At 42.1% G+C, this 18,926-nt stretch overlaps 2 protein-coding genes across 2 annotated transcripts in view; both read left to right on the top strand.

Annotated features, from left to right (window-relative positions):
- The window catches only part of LOC133152775 (proline-rich proteoglycan 2-like), a 16,732-nt gene extending 9,513 nt beyond the window's left edge, over positions 1-7,219 (top strand). Inside the window, exon 6 of the mRNA XM_061276672.1 lies at positions 7,183-7,219. Coding sequence (XP_061132656.1) covers positions 7,183-7,219 — 37 coding nt within the window. The remainder of the gene's footprint in view (positions 1-7,182) is intronic.
- glceb (glucuronic acid epimerase b) lies at positions 5,325-18,926 on the top strand. Its single transcript, XM_061276270.1, has 5 exons — positions 5,325-5,511; positions 8,908-9,413; positions 9,996-10,241; positions 14,415-14,704; positions 14,950-18,926. The coding sequence occupies exons 2-5, from the start codon at positions 8,921-8,923 to the stop codon at positions 15,679-15,681; spliced, it is 1,761 nt and encodes a 586-aa protein (XP_061132254.1). The 5' UTR covers positions 5,325-5,511; positions 8,908-8,920; the 3' UTR covers positions 15,682-18,926.

Below are 18,926 nucleotides of genomic sequence, written 5' to 3'. Positions count from 1 at the left end.
CAGGTCCCCCAAGTCGCCGCCCGAGTGCGGTTCAGGTCCCCCAAGTCGCCGCCCGAGTGCGGTTCAGGTCCCCCAAGTCGCCGCCCGAGTGCGGTTCATGCCCCCCAAGTCGCCGCCCGAGTGCGGTTCATGTCCCCCAAGTCGCCGCCCGAGTGCGGTTCATGTCCCCCAAGTCGCCGCCCGAGTGCGGTTCGTGTCCCCCAAGTCGCCGCCCGAGTGCGGTTCGTGTCCCCCAAGTCGCCGCCCGAGTGCGGTTCGTGTCCCCCAAGTCGCCGCCCGAGTGCGGTTCGTGTCCCCCAAGTCGCCGCCCGAGTGCGGTTCGTGTCCCCAAAGTCGCCGCCCGAGTGCGGTTCGTGTCCCCAAAGTCGCCGCCCGAGTGCGGTTCGTGTCCCCAAAGTCTCCGCCCGAGTGCGTTTCGTGTCCCCAAAGTCGCCGCCCGAGTGCGGTTCATGTCCCCAAAGTCACCGCCCGAGTGCGGTTCATGTTCCCCAAGTTCCTGCCGATTGCGCGTCAGGCCCCCAGTGTGTGCCGCGAGTGTGGCCCTGGGCCCCTGACCTCCGCTGAGTGCAGTTCTGTTCCCCAAGTTCCTGCCGATTGCGCGTCAGGCCCCCAGTGTGTGCCGCGAGTGTGGCCCTGGGCCCCTGACCTCCGCTGAGTGCAGTTCTGTTCCCCAAGTTCCTGCCGATTGCGCGTCAGGCCCCCAGTGTGTGCCGCGAGTGTGGCCCTGGGCCCCTGACCTCCGCTGAGTGCAGTTCTGTTCCCCAAGTTCCTGCCGATTGCGCGTCAGGCCCCCAGTGTGTGCCGCGAGTGTGGCCCTGGGCCCCTGACCTCCGCTGAGTGCAGTTCTCTGCCCCTAGTCGCCGCCGCCCGAGTGCGGCTCTCTGCCCCTAGTCGCCGCCGCCCGAGTGCGGCTCTCTGCCCCTAGTCGCCGCCGCCCGAGTGCGGCTTCCTACCCCTAGTCGCCGCCTCCCGAGTGCGGCTATCTGCCCCTAGTCGCCGCCCAAGTGCGGCTCTCTGCCCACCCGCCCCCCCGCGTGCCGTCGTGGGGGATTGGACTTTTGGGACGTCGGGAGCCGTCCCTTGTGGGGGGGGTTCTGTCATGCCTCGTCCCCTGTTTTGGTTATGTGTCATCGTTTCTGTGTCCGTGTGCTCGCCCCTCCCTTCCTGTGTGCCCTTGTTTGGAGTGATCACACGCACCTGCCTCTCGTTACCTATGTTGTATTTAAGTTCTGTTTGAGTGTCACTCCCTGTCGGAGCATTGTGTGATTAACACGTGGACAATGCCTGTCTCACGGTCACGGTTGGTTTTTGTTCCTGTCTTTTGTGTCACCATTTAGTCCGTTAGTCTTGTTAGTCTGTTGGCTAGTCACGTCAGTTTGCCTTGTCTTTTTGAGTTTGTTGCAATAAACCTTGGTCCAAGCAGCACGTGGTCGCCCTGCTCCATCTTCCACTCTCGGTCCGTGACAATCTTGGGCTCAAATCCCAGCAGTGCGTATTGCAGAATAAAATTATGGCTTGGCTGCCGATGACCTAAACATGATTGGGAGGGTTACTTGAAAAATGTATTCCTATATGATTATTAGTTTTTAAATATAATAAAACATTTAAGTAAATAATATATAAATACAAAATATTGTACTTTTTCTGTCATAAAGTTGGTAATCTATCATTTATGTGTTTACGTTGCCCATAGTTCAGTGATGTGTCTTAAATAATTGTTTCTCTCAATTATTTAGTTTTACCTATCTATTATTTTTTCTTTTCTTTTGGAGAGTAAAAATGGTTTTACATTTGCATAGCTTGTTTCCTCTTTTCAAAATATTTTTTGTTTTAACTTACCCATCGTCATCTTAAACAATGATTGCTAAACGGTTGATGATTTGCTGCTATCGTGTCTTATATGAAAGAAACTACCTAATTTGTAAGGCTTCATACAAAAACAGACTCTTTCGCAGTCGGCTCTTTGTTTGTACTTTCTAGATTTCCGTGACCCCTTGTGCTAGTCATGACTCAATTTATAGAGGTCTTCATTGTCCTCTCAGGGCCACTAAATAATAAATTCTTATGCTATTCGCGTCCCAACAGAATGTTCCTGTTTCGACAGTGGCAGATAGCACTGTGCCCTTGGAGAGAATGTCAGCAGGAACAGGAACAGACAAACACTCGGGAAATTAAATGGACCAGTTTGCTGGTTGAACAACTCATTCTATAAACAATTTCAGAGGGCGGAAATATATCAAATACATATAGGGAGGGAAGAAAACTCTCAGTGTGATCTGGTGTGAAACTGCCCCAAATGAAGTCTCCAATGTCACTCTGTAAGAAACGTTGCATGAAGAGGTTTGCAGTGTCAAATATATTCGACAAATATAGGCGTATACATTGTACCTGTGACCTCAGCTCTCCTGCCATTGAACTCCTTCCAAATTCTTGCAAGGGAAATGAATGGATCCTTAATTATGGGCCATAGTTGCATCACAGTTGTATTGACTGTATTGTATTAAGCTTGAGGTAACAGTAGGATGAATCGGTTAACAACTTGTAATCCTGGTAAATTGCCCAAAGGAATAATCGTTCATATCTTACGATTTAATGTTTAGGTTTGCCAGCAGAGATCAGTGCTTTTTATGTAAACGAAAGCAAGTTAGGCTCACTGAGTCAATAAGGATATCCTAAATCAGACATAAATTGGTATCCTTTTGCTTGCTTGCAAATAGGACCAAAACAAGGTACTCAGCCTCAAATTTGCTACTACCTCTTTTATACAAAGGTGGATTGTAAGTTAAAAAGCCAACACAAATGATAGCTCTGTAATGTAGCTGCTTGCACAAGATCCCTAATATATTACAAACAGCTTTCACGCTGAACATGTTCACTCGGCAACCGCAAAGCACAAAAATCAATTTAACAAGTGTTGAATCAAAATGTGTGATAGAGCATCTTATAATACTGTACAGGTTATCGGAACATGACTTGATGCGATCTGACTAGTGATTTAACTTTATCTCTACAGTGCAAATACAAATATTCTGACACTCTAAGGAATGGAAAATTAAGCGGGTGGGCCATCCTGTACGGCACAGGTGACAAACTCAAGGCCCGGGGGCCAGATACGGCTCGCCACATCATTTTATGTGGCCCGTGAAGACAAATTGTGCATCAAATTCGTGTGTCATTACTAGAATTGCAAATTGTCTTCACTTTTAATTACATCTTTTTCTTTTTTAATATTTGACCATTTCTGTACTCGTCTTATTTGAAAACGAGTTATTTGTCAGTTTGTTCTGTAGCTTTTACTGTATATAATATGAGGTGCTCATACATTTATTTGGGTTGACAGTCATAATGGCCCTCCGAAAGAAGCTATGACTACAATGCGGCCCGCCCAAAAAAAAGTTTGACACCCCTGAGCTAAATCATCAGCCATGATTACCCTTTTGATTGGTCCTGCTAAATATGCGCACCAAATCTTAATTTTATAAAAGACGACAATGTTGAACACAAAAATACATGTTCAAGACACACTTTTCATCCAAAACTGGACATTGTAAATATAGGTCAACCAACACCAATGATGGCTTATTTGTTTCCTCCCAAAAAATTATTATTTTCATAGCAGCGTTTTTCACTGGTTGTGGGTTGAAACCTCTTTTGTTATAATTGGGTAAATTCCCAATTTTTGATCCACAAACATATACTATAAGTCAGGGGTGTCAAACTCATTTTTGTCACAGGCCGCATCGTAGTCATAGTTTCCCTCGTAGGGCCGTTATGATTGTCAACGTCTTCTATTACAGTATAGACTACAAAACAAACTGATGAATAACTAGTTTTGAAATCAGAGACTTGTAAAAAATGCTCAAATATTTTAAAAAGACGAATGGTAATACAAATTGCAAGCAGTATCTAAAATATTTTTTTTAAGTGAAGGCTATTTGTAATTTAAGTAATGACACAAAGTTGATGCAAAATTTGTCTTCGCAGGCTACATAAAATAATGTGCCGGGCCGTATCTGGCCCCCGGGCCTTGAGTTTGACACCTATGATTTAGCTGAACTAATCAGAAGAGGATGGAAAAAAACATGACTCTTAGGGCTCATTTTAAGTCTCTTAGGCTGCATTCAGAAATTCACGCTGATTGCCCAACACCACTCTGAGTGTTGAGTTCAGCGAGGCTGAGAGCAACCCACTCCCATTAATTTCCCAACGCAGACCGCGTTGCACAGCAATTTGTGCTTGAACTGTTTCCATCTTTGTTGCCTGACGCACTGTATACACCATGTTACCAATTTGAGCACTGAGAAGCATGCTCCGGCCCATTTTTTTTTGTAAACTTTGAATAACTAAACAGTATATTTGAGCAGCCCTGAGTTTTCAATCGGTGCAAGCAAAGCAGGGTAGTTGCAACGGATGTATTTCCCAACGTGTCCTGAATTGTAAAATTCTTTGCAAAGTTGTTCTTGCACCACCATATTAAGGAGCAGCAGTTTTAAATGCACTCTAAGGTACAAGGATGGAGCATTGAGGAGGTTCCATGGGGGAAATCATGGGACATCTGAGAAATCCTCTGTGGAAGCCTCTACTCGATGGTGACATATTGGAAGCGAACGTATACCAGCTGAACTGTAAATGACACAGGACATTGAATCAAATAGTTGTGTGTGTGCATGTGTGTGTGCGTGTGTGTGTGCGTGCGTGTGTGTGTGTGTGATTAATAGCATAATAGCAGGTACTCAATATGATCTTGCATATCGGTTTCAAATGATTAAAATATGGTAAACCATTTTAAAATATCTTTTTTGTTTTATGGAATTGTTTTGTTTTTCAAACGGTTTTCTGTTTTTGACATATTTTTTCCTGTTTTTTGGGGGAATAATTCAGCTTTTCAAAATATTGTTTTCTGTTGTTATTTCCCCTTTTTCTGATTTTCTTCTGTCTTTGTTCATACATTTTTCACTCTGTTTAAGAATATTTTTATTATGTTTTAAAATATATATATATATTTTCTGGTTTATTGACGATTTCCTCACTGTTTTTAGAATCTTTTTTTTCCTATTTTTCATTATTTTTCTTTTTTTCAGAATTACGTACATTTTAAAATGACAGAAACAAATAATTTCGAAAAAAAAAACAATCACTTGAAATATTATTAAAATTATATGTCAAACAAAAAGACCCGCAAAACGCTCAGAAAAAAACTTTTTTTAAATTAAACGCATTCCGTTTACGTGTTAAATTGCCAAAGAAATGTGCCTTTCTGATTGGTTCGTGTAGTTGTCGTTTAATCTCGCGATATCAGAAAGCCTTGCAGCTCCAAGCAGACTGACGCTTTGGTGAGTCTTCGTCAGTCGCCGTTATGCTTAGGAGGTGGTGCGTTATGTCTGCCCTCCCTGGTTGATTCTATCAAATCTGAATCGGTATATTTAATCTAAACTACAGGCGAAAACAACTTCTGTCCGCGTGGCCAAATAAGATTCACCTCCGCAACATTGATCATCATTGATGCTGCAGGTAAGGTCGCGATCACGTCTTTTTTGGCTTCGTTTTTTTACCCACTCATATACAGCTAGCTGGATTACACTTGTATTTAACGAGCTCTTAAAAAAGACACACACAAAAAAACAAACATCAGCAATTGTCCTCTCTTGAAAAATATTTTTCCTTGAGATCACTTTGCCGTTTCGTCTCTACAACAGCATCGATCACATAGGCTCTCGACAACGGAACTAGAAAAAGAATGCAGTAACTTCAAAGCTCCATGTCCTCCCAGGGATATGAAACCAGCCTTTGCTAAGCTTATATGCTAACAACATGTCTGCTTAATATAAACTGGTTCATTGGTTCTGGGAATGTGCTCGCTATGTGCACAGTGTGTAATCAGCGTCTTTGTTGTTGTGAGGCAACTCAACTAGGAGACTCACTTGTTAGTTTCTGATCCATGCCAGCAACTGTGTGAACTTCTTAGGTACCCTTGTTTATTCCCAGTCAGGATGGCCACATAACTGTTCGGTTTCAATCTCTTCTCACAGTAATCGTCCTGATTTCGTCCCTTTCCGTAGTGCACGGATTTCATGCAGTTATCAAACTGTTTGCTTATTTGCAGATGTCGCGTTTTTGTAAGATAATGATGAGACGTCTGTCAATGGATGTGATGTACTTAACTAATGTTGACGAGTTTTTTTTTTTATTGCGACAATGAATTTCAAAACAATACAATGGCAAAACCTGTAAACATTAGTAAAGGGAGTTCAATCATAGATGTATGGTACTATCTTTATTAATTCCAAATAAAATACTGCAGTTGTTTTTGGAGGAGTTGAAGACAAGATTATTAATTGTTTTCATGCACATTCATAGTACATGATGTGGCCTCTGCATGTTTTGACACTGTATAAGGACTTTCTTGAAATTAGGTATTATTTCTTTGAATAAATTATGTTGTCTACGTATATATATATACACACGCACACACGCACACACGCACACACACACACACACACACACACACACACACACACACACATACAGTGTTTCTATAGTTGATACTTAAATGCATGAGCTAACACAGGTTGTACAGACGCGAATGCCTGGATGCCGCATTTAATTCTGTTCTCGCAGAAGTGCTTTGTGCATTTCTAGCTGGAAAAGAAATTTCTTTTTTAACTTCCTGATTAGGATTTCCCTTGCTTTGATTGGTCAAAACAGAAGTTACCCAATTAGATAATTTCTTTTGCATTTTATGTCATTTGAACTATGCAGTATAAATCACGCCTTATTGTTCTGGTTTATATTGTGCAATTATCAGCATGCAGTGGATGGCCAATACATTATTGTCCCATTCTGAAGAGCTACTCGCGGGTCATGAGTATCTTGCTCAAGGACACTTTGACATTGTCACAACGGCTCAGGATCAAACCCGTAACCTTTGGGTTGGGAGATGACCCTTTTACCACCTTGGCCTCTACCATTTATTTTTTTAACGCAGCAGTTCACTGAAATGTTGCTCAATAACTAGCTCCAACTCCAACGCACGCTTCACCTCAGTGGTTGAGTTGCCCTAAGGACAAGGATTCTAAAACATGTCTTAACATTTCTGCATGGCTTCATTCCTTTGCTTTCATGCTTCCTCAAGTAGTTTCCTGCACATTGATAATGTAATGTGGTGTATAGCATTTCTCACAGGGTGCCATTTGACTTTGTGGTGGTGGGTGGAGTGTGACATCCCGCTTGTCTCTGCATTATAAAATGACAATTGTGTGGCTCCATTTAGTTTACTGTAGTTTTTGTTATTTCTCCTTGCAACTCTTCGAAGGATTTAAAACACAGCCATGCTGTTATAATACATTAGAAGACCTAATTGAAGACGTGTTGACGTGAATGTATTCAATCCGGAACAGCGATAATTATTGACCTAATATCATTCCCAGTCAAGCTGCTGCACAAGAAATATCATTTACTGAATGTTCAAAATGTATTACAAGAGTGAGCCATAAAGTTAATGCTCTTGATTTATATAGATGGTGTCGACTTAAGAAAGGTCGAGTGTGTGGGACAATATGTAAATGCAATGTAAATGGTGTCAGCACGGGGTCAAGCATGGATAGTCATCTCCAAGAGGAGCTCAAGTGCTGCTTGGCTTCACTGCCCTGTAATACACATTCCGGAGGAAATATTATTTCGTATTGTCTCCTAGAATTGCAGTTACCTTACCATTCCGTTACGTTCCAAATTATCATTATGCAAACTGATTACAATGTGAGTCAATGCCATTGGCATTCAGTATAATTTCAAAGTCAGTGACTGTTAGAGAATAATTTCAATGTTCTTAAACTCCACAATGGTAATTGCAAAAAATTGAAAAAAGGCCATTTACTGATTTTACAGGATCAGGACGTTCTATTTACAGAAATCAAAACCTTTTTCAATCAAAAACAAGTTCCAATTTAACCGCCGGACTTCATATTTGATAGTAGCTTTGCTTGAATTATTTTTCAGGATGTCAAAATAGCCTCCCAAAGTTGCAGTTTCAATGTGAACCTCCATCACCTTCGTAGAGCTTTGCATCAAAGGTTCTTAACATGTTTTCGGTCAGTGGAGGATTTTCTAACCAGTAATGCCAAAGGTAGTCCTTGAGGTGGTTCACTGATGAGTGCCTTGCACGCAACCCTGGATGATCAAGATGGGCGGAATAATGAATGGCCGCCAAGTGCCAACTCGGCTACAGTGTCAGCAGGAAGGTACCAGAGTCATGTTTTGAGCCGCTATGATCTTTGTGTAATTTTTGTTGGCCGGCCACTCCTTGCCTCACCATCATTTTTTGTTTTTTCAATTTGCGGAGAATGGCTCTCATGGTTTGCTCCTTAAGCTTTAGAAATGGCTTTTTAACTCTTTGCCGACTGATTGTCAGTTAAGTTCATTTTTCATCTCTTCTTGAATTCCTTCCGATGGATCCTTTGAATTTTGTTGCATTTAAGAGATCTTTTTATTATGGCAGACAGATTCTTTTTGTGTGATTTCTTAATTGAGGGTGTGGTGAGTGCGAAGGAATTCAGTCTTCCATACTCTAGAGGTAATTAAGCTTGGGTGGGGTGAGTGCAAAGGAAACCAGTTCTTCATGAGTGCCAAAGTCATTTGAGAACCTGCTACATGAGTGAAGATATACAGTACATGAAAACTATATGCAAAATGATTATTCTCAACAGACCATATGAGTGTCCTTTCTAACATACTGATCATTGATCTCAATTGAGAAGGATTCAGTTTAATGTATTTTGGCAGACACTATGACTACTTCATATGTAAGGAGACATAAGGCACACAACAGCCAACACAACCTAAACATTTGGCGTGTGAACCGATTTACATTTATATCCAGTTTTATTGACTCCAATGTTTTTGTTCTTTTAGGGAAGTTGCGACCATGCGTTGCCTGGCAGCTCGAGTCAACTATAAGACCCTTATTGTTATCTGCGCTCTTTTCACACTCATCTCTGTGTTGCTGTGGAATCGCTGCACTAGTAACACCTCCCTACGTTTTTTGCCTCGACCCGCATTTGGGGGACCAAGTCCCAAGGAAAGCAGCCAACAACACCCTCCACAACCTCCAGAACCTCCACCTGTTGTCGGTGGCATCAAGTATGAGGAAATTGACTGCCAGATCAATGATGACTCCACAATCAAATGCCGCCGCGAGGGTGGCGATGTCTATATGCCCTTCAGTTGGATGGAAAAATACTTTGAGGTGTCTGGCAAAGTGGTGCAGTATGATGGCTATGAGCGCTTTGAGTTTCAACAAAGTTACTCAAAGGTTTATGCCCAACGGGAGCCATATCACCCAAATGGAGTCTTTATGTCTTTTGAAGGCTACAATGTGGAGGTCCGTGATCGAGTGAAATGCATCAGTGGAGTGGAAGGTAAGGCTTTTTGCAGAGATATATTGATACATACACTTAAGATCTATACTATACTGCATGACATCAGTTGTTCATTCATTAAATTGCAGCCTAAGGCTTGCCCCAATTTGGTTCCATGATTTTCAGCTTGTCAGTGTAGCAACAAAATTAGATGTTTTCGTAATCTTTAAACATCTCTAAGCGGCAATAATCTGAGCGTACAATTGCTGAATGGAACCACAGTCGCTTAATTTTGCACAAAGTGTCTGGATTTTAGTATCAGCGTTTAAGAGTGACAGTAACAGAGCTGTTTCCAGCCAGCCAGCGCACTCTCTGTGGACAGTTATTGTATAGGTACAACATTGTCACGCTCCTTGTTTTTGGGTGACTGAAGAACTTGTGAAATAGCTCAGTCCTTCGCAATAGCGAGTGTGGGGCGATGCTGGTGACCCCAGGGAACATGGTAATTAGGATACAATGTTTTGTAGTCGTGTACTTATTACAATTTTATAGACATATGATACTATTTATAGACTCTGGGGCGTGAAATATTGTCTTCTTCCTGGTGGGTGGCATAACAGAACATTTCTTTCTCTTCTGAAGGTGTGCCTCTGTCTACCCAGTGGGGTCCTCAGGGCTACTTCTATCCCATCCAGGTTGCCCAGTATGGCTTGAGTCATTACAGCAAAAACCTAACAGAGCGTCCACCCCACCTGGTGGTGTATGATACAGCCGAAGAGAGAGATAGCCGAGCCAGCGTGGCAACATGGAGTGTGCCTAAGGGCTGCAGTTTCAGCCGTGTCCAGGACAAGAGTCGAGCCACCTCAGTTCGCCAGTTCAGTACCCCAGGTATGTACGCATTCTATGAGTCCCCATGGCCTTGGGAAAAAGCGTTTATCGCTTAACTGTAGGTAGTTCCATATGAGTTCCACCCGCAGGACAGTATGATTCGTATGTGTGGTGTGACTCACTCATAGAGTGTCACACAATACAGTACCAGCAGACTGCGTTGGTTGGCAGTGGATCCTCTCCATTATGACAATTCCTAAAAATAATGTTACACAAGCAAATAGTAGGCATTATGCAATGATTTGTGCCAAAGTAACTTGAGAGGCTTGAAAGTTTTATAAACCAGAGTCCAGACAGGATTGTTTTTGGTTCAGAAAGGGGGACGTTTGCGGAAGCATCTCATCTCACAGTCACAAGTCAGAGAGTGTGGCCGGACACAGTAGTAGCATAAGTGGCTGCTTCATTCTCTCATAGCATCAAAATGACTTGCGCAATCCACCTGATATTGTCATCTGCGTATTGCTTCTCTTTTAATAAAATGTCAACAGATTTGGACCTCTTCGGCTGCCCAACAACGTGCCTGACCTAAATTAACGTAACAAAGGACCCCCTCGACTGCCTAAAAACATGCCTTTCCGAAACAAAACGTTCTATACAACGCGCTTTCGGGGTTAATACGATTACCAAATTCTGGACCCCAAAGTCCACGCAAAATTGAGATTTAGGTGAATGTTATTTATTAATGTACAGTGTGAGCGTTCAAGATTATAGCAAAAGGAAAATGTGACCATATATCAAAACTGGAAATGTTCCACCCTAAGCTTAGCGCGTTAGCTGTCATGATTGTGTTGAGTGCCTGCTGTTTTTCTCTCCAGTTGTCCTCTACTGAGGTGCTGTCTCACTGTAATCACCCCCCCCCCCCCCACACACACACACACACACTTTCAACCTCTCATCATCAACAATTTCTTTGCCATTGTCAGGCTCTACACTTTTTTCCTCCTCTCCTGTCTAACCTCACCGTGCTTTACGGCTGAACTCCCAATCATCGCGCTTTCCTTGCTGTTTTCATCATTACTCCTTTAGTTTTTTTCGCAGCACTCTGAATCCTCCTTTTATCTGTCTTGTCTCGCTGCAGATTTGAGTGTTTCATCCACCACTGTTTACTGATTTCCATCCACTTTTCTGTCTTTTTGTACTGTCTAAGCATTGGAATTTGCAATCATACTTACATGGTGTGGTCGGAATTCTATTCTCATCAGAAAGCCCATCTTCAAAGTATGTCTTTTTCTTCCACTGATGTCCGATTCTCTCTTTGTCTAGTTCTGCTTCCTTCTACTTTCTCCTCTTATTTTTTGTTCTTCGTGTATCTAGGGCACAAGTGTTGAGCACCACCTCAAGTCCTCTGATAAGTGGATCAATTGTGAGTCTCCTGATAATAACCTACTCTCTGGGATCTGCTTATGCCTATGCTGTCCTTTACTGAGTAGCTTCATGGCCATGCGGTTGGTTGAATAAAACAAGTGGGCAAACAATATTATGCTAATGTATTTGAATGAATACATTTCGGGCTTTCAAATAATTATGTATATTTCCAGCTCATCCTTGATGAATGTGAGCATTAACATCGGCTTTTGTGGCGATGTTGTGTGGGCAGCTGTATAAAGCTGGCACTATTTTTTTTTAGAGAAACTTTGTAAGCTAAAATATCTCAATCGTTTTTAGGAATGTACTGAAAATTCCCTCACCGGAAATCTTTGGCCAAAAATGGCCCAAAAGTACATTTTCAGGTTTAGACAGGCTGCTTTTGTCAACAACACAGCAGAAATGGGATGTTGTGAAGTACCAACCAGTTTGAAACCCTGGTCTCTGCAGTGGCAGGCTGGCCGCGATGTTGTCGTAAGACTGGGGCAATACCATGGAGCTTGTGCCAAGATAAGTCTTACAAAAAAAGAGGGTTAAAAACAAAAGGTCAATGTAGAGCAGTGGTTCTTAACCTTATAGGAGGTACCGAACCCCACCAGTTTCATATGTGCATTCACCGAGCCCCTCTTTAGTGAATTTCTTTTAATTACTTTTTCAAATTCAAGACATCATTATTTATTACTGGTGCACAAAATGAGCCATGCATGATCATTACCTTGTTCAAAGAACAAAACCAACACAATGCATGAACTCAACAAATTACATACCTGCAAATTAGTCTGCCTCTGCAAGACCAGTTCAGATATGCATCGTCACAATGCACAGTGTTCGGACCTCCGTAGTGGAGGCTCTGCCGAACCCCTGAGACCGACTCACCGAACCCTTAGGGTTCGGTCGAACCCAGGTTAAGAACCACTGATCTAGACGTAGCAGTGCATCACGCTGCAAAGGCTGACCAAGGTGCAACTAGTGCTGCAACACCGGTATGTGGCGCCTGCCCCCAAACCTGACTGACGGCATCTGGGAAAGTTCCTCCACCCTGTCTCTCCAGCAGCCATATATGTGTGCATCCAGAAAGCTCCTCACACCTCCACAGATTTGGCAAAGTGCAGTTTTTGTCCTTAGTTTCCACATTGTTTTCTGGTTTCGGCCTAGAATTTTCATTTTTGATGCAATGTTCGGGCTGTAATGTTAATAACATGTTCACACCAAGTGCCTTTAACACAACAAATTATTTCAACGCAATTACCTCACACCCTGTTGTCTGGGAAGCTTGGTCTTGAGACGTCCTTGTATGAGTTAAGCTCTTTTTACACCGCATTTAGTATGACTCAGCCATTCATTGTGTGTGTGGTGAGGGGCGGGGACCACGAAATGGAGCATTGCTGGGCGGTGCGGCACAGTGAGAGGTCTGCCACCAGCGGCAGAATAGGAAAATATTCTATTTGAGAGTGCCGGTGCCATGATGTCAGACACACGCCTCCAGTGAGAAAACTGTGAAGTCCTTTTTTTTTCTTCTTTCAACCGTGAACGATACGTCTTGTCGAGGTGTGGTCTAACCAGCTGCACAATCTCCCTTTTTAATTCCTGGTACCTGTCATTTTGCATTGCCACACGACTTCTTCGTAATGAGCGAGTGCAGTGTGAAAAGGGCTTTAACTGCTGTCATCTTTTGATAATGTAGCCATCGCCTTTGAGTCGCTTGACAATACATCTGTCTCGAGCACAGTCATGCATGAATAAAGTGTACATTGACCGCTGTCAGCGAGAGCCTCTGCATACTTGCAACTGAATTTAAAGTGGGTAGTTTAACAACATGCCATCCCTGTCACCTCCTTTGAACAGCCACATTGAAGGGACACACAGAAAAGGTGGAATCTCGTCTATATTCTTTACCTATCCTTTATCGATGGCAGAGTAATCACAGGGCCAGAGTACAAATCCACTTACTCTCTGCATTCCCTTAAGTAATGGATTTATGAGTGCATTAAAGAGCTGTAGTCATCCAGAGGCCCCTGCCAGACTGTCTCTCTCTCCTTCATTTCTCCTCCTGACGACTGTCTTTGTGTCTGCGGTCTTCGTCCTACCATCTCGGAGTATGCTACTATGTGACAAATAATCTTTCCGCTTGACAACTGCCTTCTCTCTTGGCTCATTTTCTCTCCTTTTGCTGTCCGACCGCATTCAGTCATTCCCTTATAAGCCAGCATTCCATTACTTATCCTCATTTTTGAATCCCTAACCCCCTTTCACCTCTCACCAACTTTTAAAGGGTCTTGATTCCATTTTGAACTCTTTTGGCTACGCAGAGTAAGAGGTAATATGGTGAAAGAAAGGATTATTCTGAGATTTGCTGGCACTTCAGGGGATTGAAGTGAATTCACAAAACCTACTGAAATAATTATGCTGAGCTTCAAAAGACTTAATTCAGAGAAAGAGGTGTTGTGGCAGACTGACAGCAAGCTGAATACTTCACTGACAAAACTGCATTACCACTTGGTGTTGTACTTTGCCTAGGATTCACCTCAGTTCTTCCTTCCCTTCTTTTACTTTAAATTATGAGCAGCATGCTATAACACATCTGTCATGTGCATCCTGAAATAGCTTGACACTGTTGGTTGAAGATATACAGTAACAGTGAAAATTATGTTTTTACATTGTAATGAGGTGAGAGTTGATTTTTTTTTTCTATCTTGCTCTTTACACAGAGAGTCAGTTTAAAATAGTCTGATGGCCTATTGGCTCACTCCAGAATTGTTGAAATTCAGTCTAATGAACCTCTCTCTCTCTCTCTCTCTCTCTCCACAGAGTCAGAGGCAGTATCACTCCTTATAGATAACACCAAAGACTTCATCCTCAGCTTGGACATCAAGTTCACCTCCAACGGCAGCTTGTCTGTGATCCTCGAGACTACAGAGAAAGGCTCGCCCTTCACCATCCACTACGTTACCAATACGCAACTCATCGCCTTCAAAGATCGTGAAATCACCTACGGCATAGGGCCCCGAACCACGTGGATCACCCTGATGCGTGACCTCCTTACAGATTTTAGGAAAGGCGTTGGCTTGTCTAACACCAAGGCTGTCAAAGCCACTAAGGTTGGTGAGCTGATTGTTCTGACTTGATCTTAGTTATACAAGGCTACAGTTGTGATTACTAGGAAATGCATTTGCATTTGATCTACAGTTTATTACGTACAATTCCACCGATAAAGCTTCCAACAATTTTGTTCCCATTTCCCAAATGCTTATTGAGAGGAAGGTGATGTAACACAGTGCTGAACCTGCCCATTTTTTTCTTTGTGTTGAACATAACCTTTTAACCATCATTGTTTGTCCTTTAGATCATGCCCAAGCGAGTTGTTCGATTACTTTTGCAAGGACGGGGATTCGTTGACAACGTCACTGTCTCCACGACTGCCCACATGGCCGCCTTCTTTGCCGCCAGCGACTGGCTAAAGCGGAACCAGGACGAACGTGGCGGCTGGCCCATCATGATCACACGTAAGTTGGGTGACGGCTTCCGGCCTCTTGACCCTGGCTGGTACTCGGCAATGGCCCAAGGCCAGGCCATGTCCACCCTTGTGAGGGCCTACCTCGTCACCAAGGACCGCACTTACCTCAACGCTGCGCTGAAGGCAGTCGGACTTTATAAGGTGCCGTCGGCGCAGCACGGGGTCAAGGCTGTATTCATGAACAAATATGACTGGTACGAAGAGTATCCCACCTCACCGAGTAACTTTGTCCTCAACGGCTTCATCTACTCCCTGCTGGGACTGTACGATTTGAGCGAGACAGCCGGTGAAACGCTGGGCAAGGAGGCCAGGCAGCTGTTCAATCGCGGCATGGAGTCGCTGAAGGTCATGCTGCCGCTCTATGACACCGGGTCGGGGAGCATCTATGACCTGCGTCACATCATTTTGGGCACTGCGCCCAACTTGGCTCGCTGGGACTACCATACCACGCACATTAACCAGCTCCAGCTGCTGGCATCAATAGATAATTCTCCGCTCTTCAAGGATGTGGCGAAGCGCTGGAAAGGCTACTTGAAAGGCAATCGCGCTAAGCACAACTAGATAGATTCGAAAATCTAACGTGTGAATCGAGGCTTGACTGAATGTGAATGTGAGTAAGCTTGTGATGTGCGTCACTCTGTAGGCGTTGAAGTGTCGAGTGTTTTTATTTTATTTTTTTTAAATCTCAAGGATGTATAAGTAGCTGCAGCTTTCAACATTAAGATGCGTGCGCTCTGTTACGGGTGTTGTGCTCTCCGCTGCACCGTTTGTAGCACGCCTTTTTGGGGGGAGCTCGGGTTATGGACAGACTTAACATGCATTCTTTTTGTCTTCAGAAACTGATTTGAAATAACTTGAAATGCATTTTTTTGTCTTCAGAAACTGATTTGAAATAACTTGAAATGGTGGGTCCATTTGTGCCATTTTCCAAATTTCATTCTAGATCAGTGGTATTTTTAGAATTTCATTCTAGATCAGTGGTTCTTAACCTGGGTTCGATCAAACTCTAGGGGTGAGTCGGTCTCAGGGGTTCTGCACTACGGAGGCCCGAACGCACCTGGTTTATCGTGTAAATTCGTGATGACGCATATGGTCTCGCTAAGGCAACAACGGAAGTCACACTGATGTACAGGTATGTAATTTGTTGTGAGTTCATGCATTACTTGATTTTATTCTTTGAAAAAAGGTGATGTTCGTGCACGGCTCATTTTCTGCACCAGTACATTAATGTCTTGAATTATAATTATAATTTTTTTTTCCCTGGTGGGGTTCGGTACCTCCAGCAAGGTTAAGAACCACTGTTGTAGATATATGTTGAAAACTACATTAAGACATGTTTGGAAGAGGAAATTGCCCAAAAATAAGTTATCACATAGTATGCATTACACTACCACACACAAACGACAATACGAATAACTTGCCCTTGATTTCCACTGCTTTTCACTGAAATGGTGGCACCCTAATTAACCAGAATGCTGCTATAGATGCAAAGGTTAGAGGTCAACATCAAAAAAAGGGGTTGCGAGGCTCCCATGTTTGTTTAAAAGTTTGAAACCCTTTTTATTTTTAACTACAATCCGCATACATGGAGAGATGTATCTATTTAACAATTTATCTATTTTAGAAAAGAGCTTCTAGATTTTTTATTATTTTTTTTCCATCACCCAATTTTGTGAAGTGCTGATGGAAGATAAGGTAAATGAACACACTGTAGCATTTGCACTACTAGCTAAACGGATACAAACGGTCAATGATCATGGTGGGCAATATCTGGCAATCAAGCCTATTTTAGCATGATTTCAAATTGGTTAAGATTTGCTCAGTTCATACATCAAACATTTCAGCTTTTTTTAATTGTGTGGCCAAACTGAAAGGCTGAGTCTTGCCAAGAAACCTGCACTCTTAAAATTCCTGGTATAAAATTGGAATGACCCAGGGGTTATTTTACCAAACAAATTGGTCTTTTTGTGCAAAATGTTCTGAAAAGCTTCTGTCCAATTTTTTACCCTTTAACCCAGCAATGTTAAGGGTGTAACCATTCAATCATGGAATGTGCTGGAGCGACGGCACACAGTCTGGTATGAGCCAGCAAAACATAAAGACTTTCTGAATGATGTTACTATTGACCTTGCATAATATTCACAGTCGAAGCACGGTTATCCACTAGCCAGTGAAGCGCCTCTCTTCTTTCAACAGGGACTCTTAAGACACAAAGGTGGATTTTTTTTTTTTTTTTATGGGAAATTGAACTAAATATATTCCTTATAACAGTAATCAGGAGACAGTGCAGCTAAAAATGTTGTTTTAGGTAAAAAGTCCATGTCAGAATAAAGTTTATTAATGCACAATTAGGATGGAAATGGCAGGAGAATAGAATATTAATGTGCTATTTTGCCTAAAATAATATCACAATACAGTGATGATGTGATAACTCACATTTGTTGGGTTTACCGAGACATTGATGTTTGCTAATGATGTGATGACTTTTAAACGGTGAGACGCACAATAAGCATGATTGAATTTATCAATACAATTTTGACTGAAATACACAAATTGACTTGTCATATTACTCCAACAAATCTGGTTTGTTTACAGTTTTTCAGGAGTGAGATAAAACTCGCTTTTATTAATTTTTTTTCTAATACATCACAGTTAGCATCATGTAATATTTATTCATGTGTGTATGTCATTTTCAACGTGCCATACTTGGAAAACTTGCAGGAGTAGGCAGCAGGTTTTTTTCTTATTTAACTTTTTTTGTAATAGATTTTCTGACCTATTTTGACCTTCAGACATCAGATTATGTTCCGCAAAATGCCCCTACTTCACTCATTAACGGACACCGTCAAATTTATCCAACTTGATCCGAGGATATCAACACGTCGTAGCTTCCAGTCTTGGCAGTTGTTTTTGATTGTAACTAAATGAAAGGGGTGGCTAGTTGTACAGGAGACAGAATGTTAAAAAAAACAAAAGATTACTTTATTGGTTGTTGACAGTAAATAGAGACGCTAGTCATATTAACAATGATTCAATTAACGTGGGTGAGATGGTTAAATTGATGTTAAGTCAGTTGGTTTCCTTTCGTATTGGTGCTTTACCTTAGTCGATAGTTTTCTTTGTTGTTGTTAGCAACACCAAACAGTTAAATCTAATAAGAGGTTGTTTTTTCTTTCTATGAACGCTCGTGCTTGTTTGTATTTTTGTTCGTATTTCCTTCGAGTGAACTCATTTTAAATGTCACCATTAGCACAGTAGCTCAAATTCTTTGTTTTGGTTATACCAAAGTTGCATAGTAGAGAATACTTAAATGTATATATTTTTGTGCAAAATATTTCAAGCATTTTATGGACTTCAGTCATTTCGGAAGAGAACTCTATGTGACTGTGCCTTTCAACTAATGCTTGTGCAGATTCGAGTAAAATTTGCTCTACTGTTGTTTAAAAATAGAAATGGACAAAAAGCTGTACACTCCCATGATTTTTTTTTTTTTCCAAGTTCATTTAAATGTGGATTTGGGTTGGGTCTATTTGTCTGTTTGGTTTAGAGTAATTTACAGAAGAGTTATAGGTTTTGCTGTTCAAACAAAAGCACAAGTTCTATTTAAGATACTTAAGAAACTGTCTATTTTTGGCTTTATTATTTCTTTCCCAGACAAGGTGCAACATCTACATTAAGAAAGCTGCTGTTATTATTCAACTATACACTTTCCTTTACCCTCATTTAACTTTTTTTTTTCCCCTCACTATCTGCTCGTATAGTTGCCCCTGAGTCAACCTAATTTATGCAATAAAGTGTTTACTTTG

Source organism: Syngnathus typhle, linkage group LG4, assembly GCF_033458585.1.
Source record: "Syngnathus typhle isolate RoL2023-S1 ecotype Sweden linkage group LG4, RoL_Styp_1.0, whole genome shotgun sequence".
NCBI lineage: Eukaryota > Metazoa > Chordata > Actinopteri > Syngnathiformes > Syngnathidae > Syngnathus > Syngnathus typhle.
Note: the sequence above shows the minus strand (reverse complement) of the source record. Positions and strands in the feature narration are given on the sequence as shown.

Coding starts and splice junctions, on each gene's coding strand:
- glceb (XM_061276270.1), top strand. CDS start 8,921: ATGCGTTGCCTGGCAGCTCGAGTCAACTATAAGACCCTTATTGTTATC. Junction 9,414..9,995: donor ATGCATCAGTGGAGTGGAAG/GTAAGGCTTTTT, acceptor TCTCTTCTGAAG/GTGTGCCTCTGTCTACCCAG. Junction 10,242..14,414: donor TCGCCAGTTCAGTACCCCAG/GTATGTACGCAT, acceptor CTCTCTCCACAG/AGTCAGAGGCAGTATCACTC.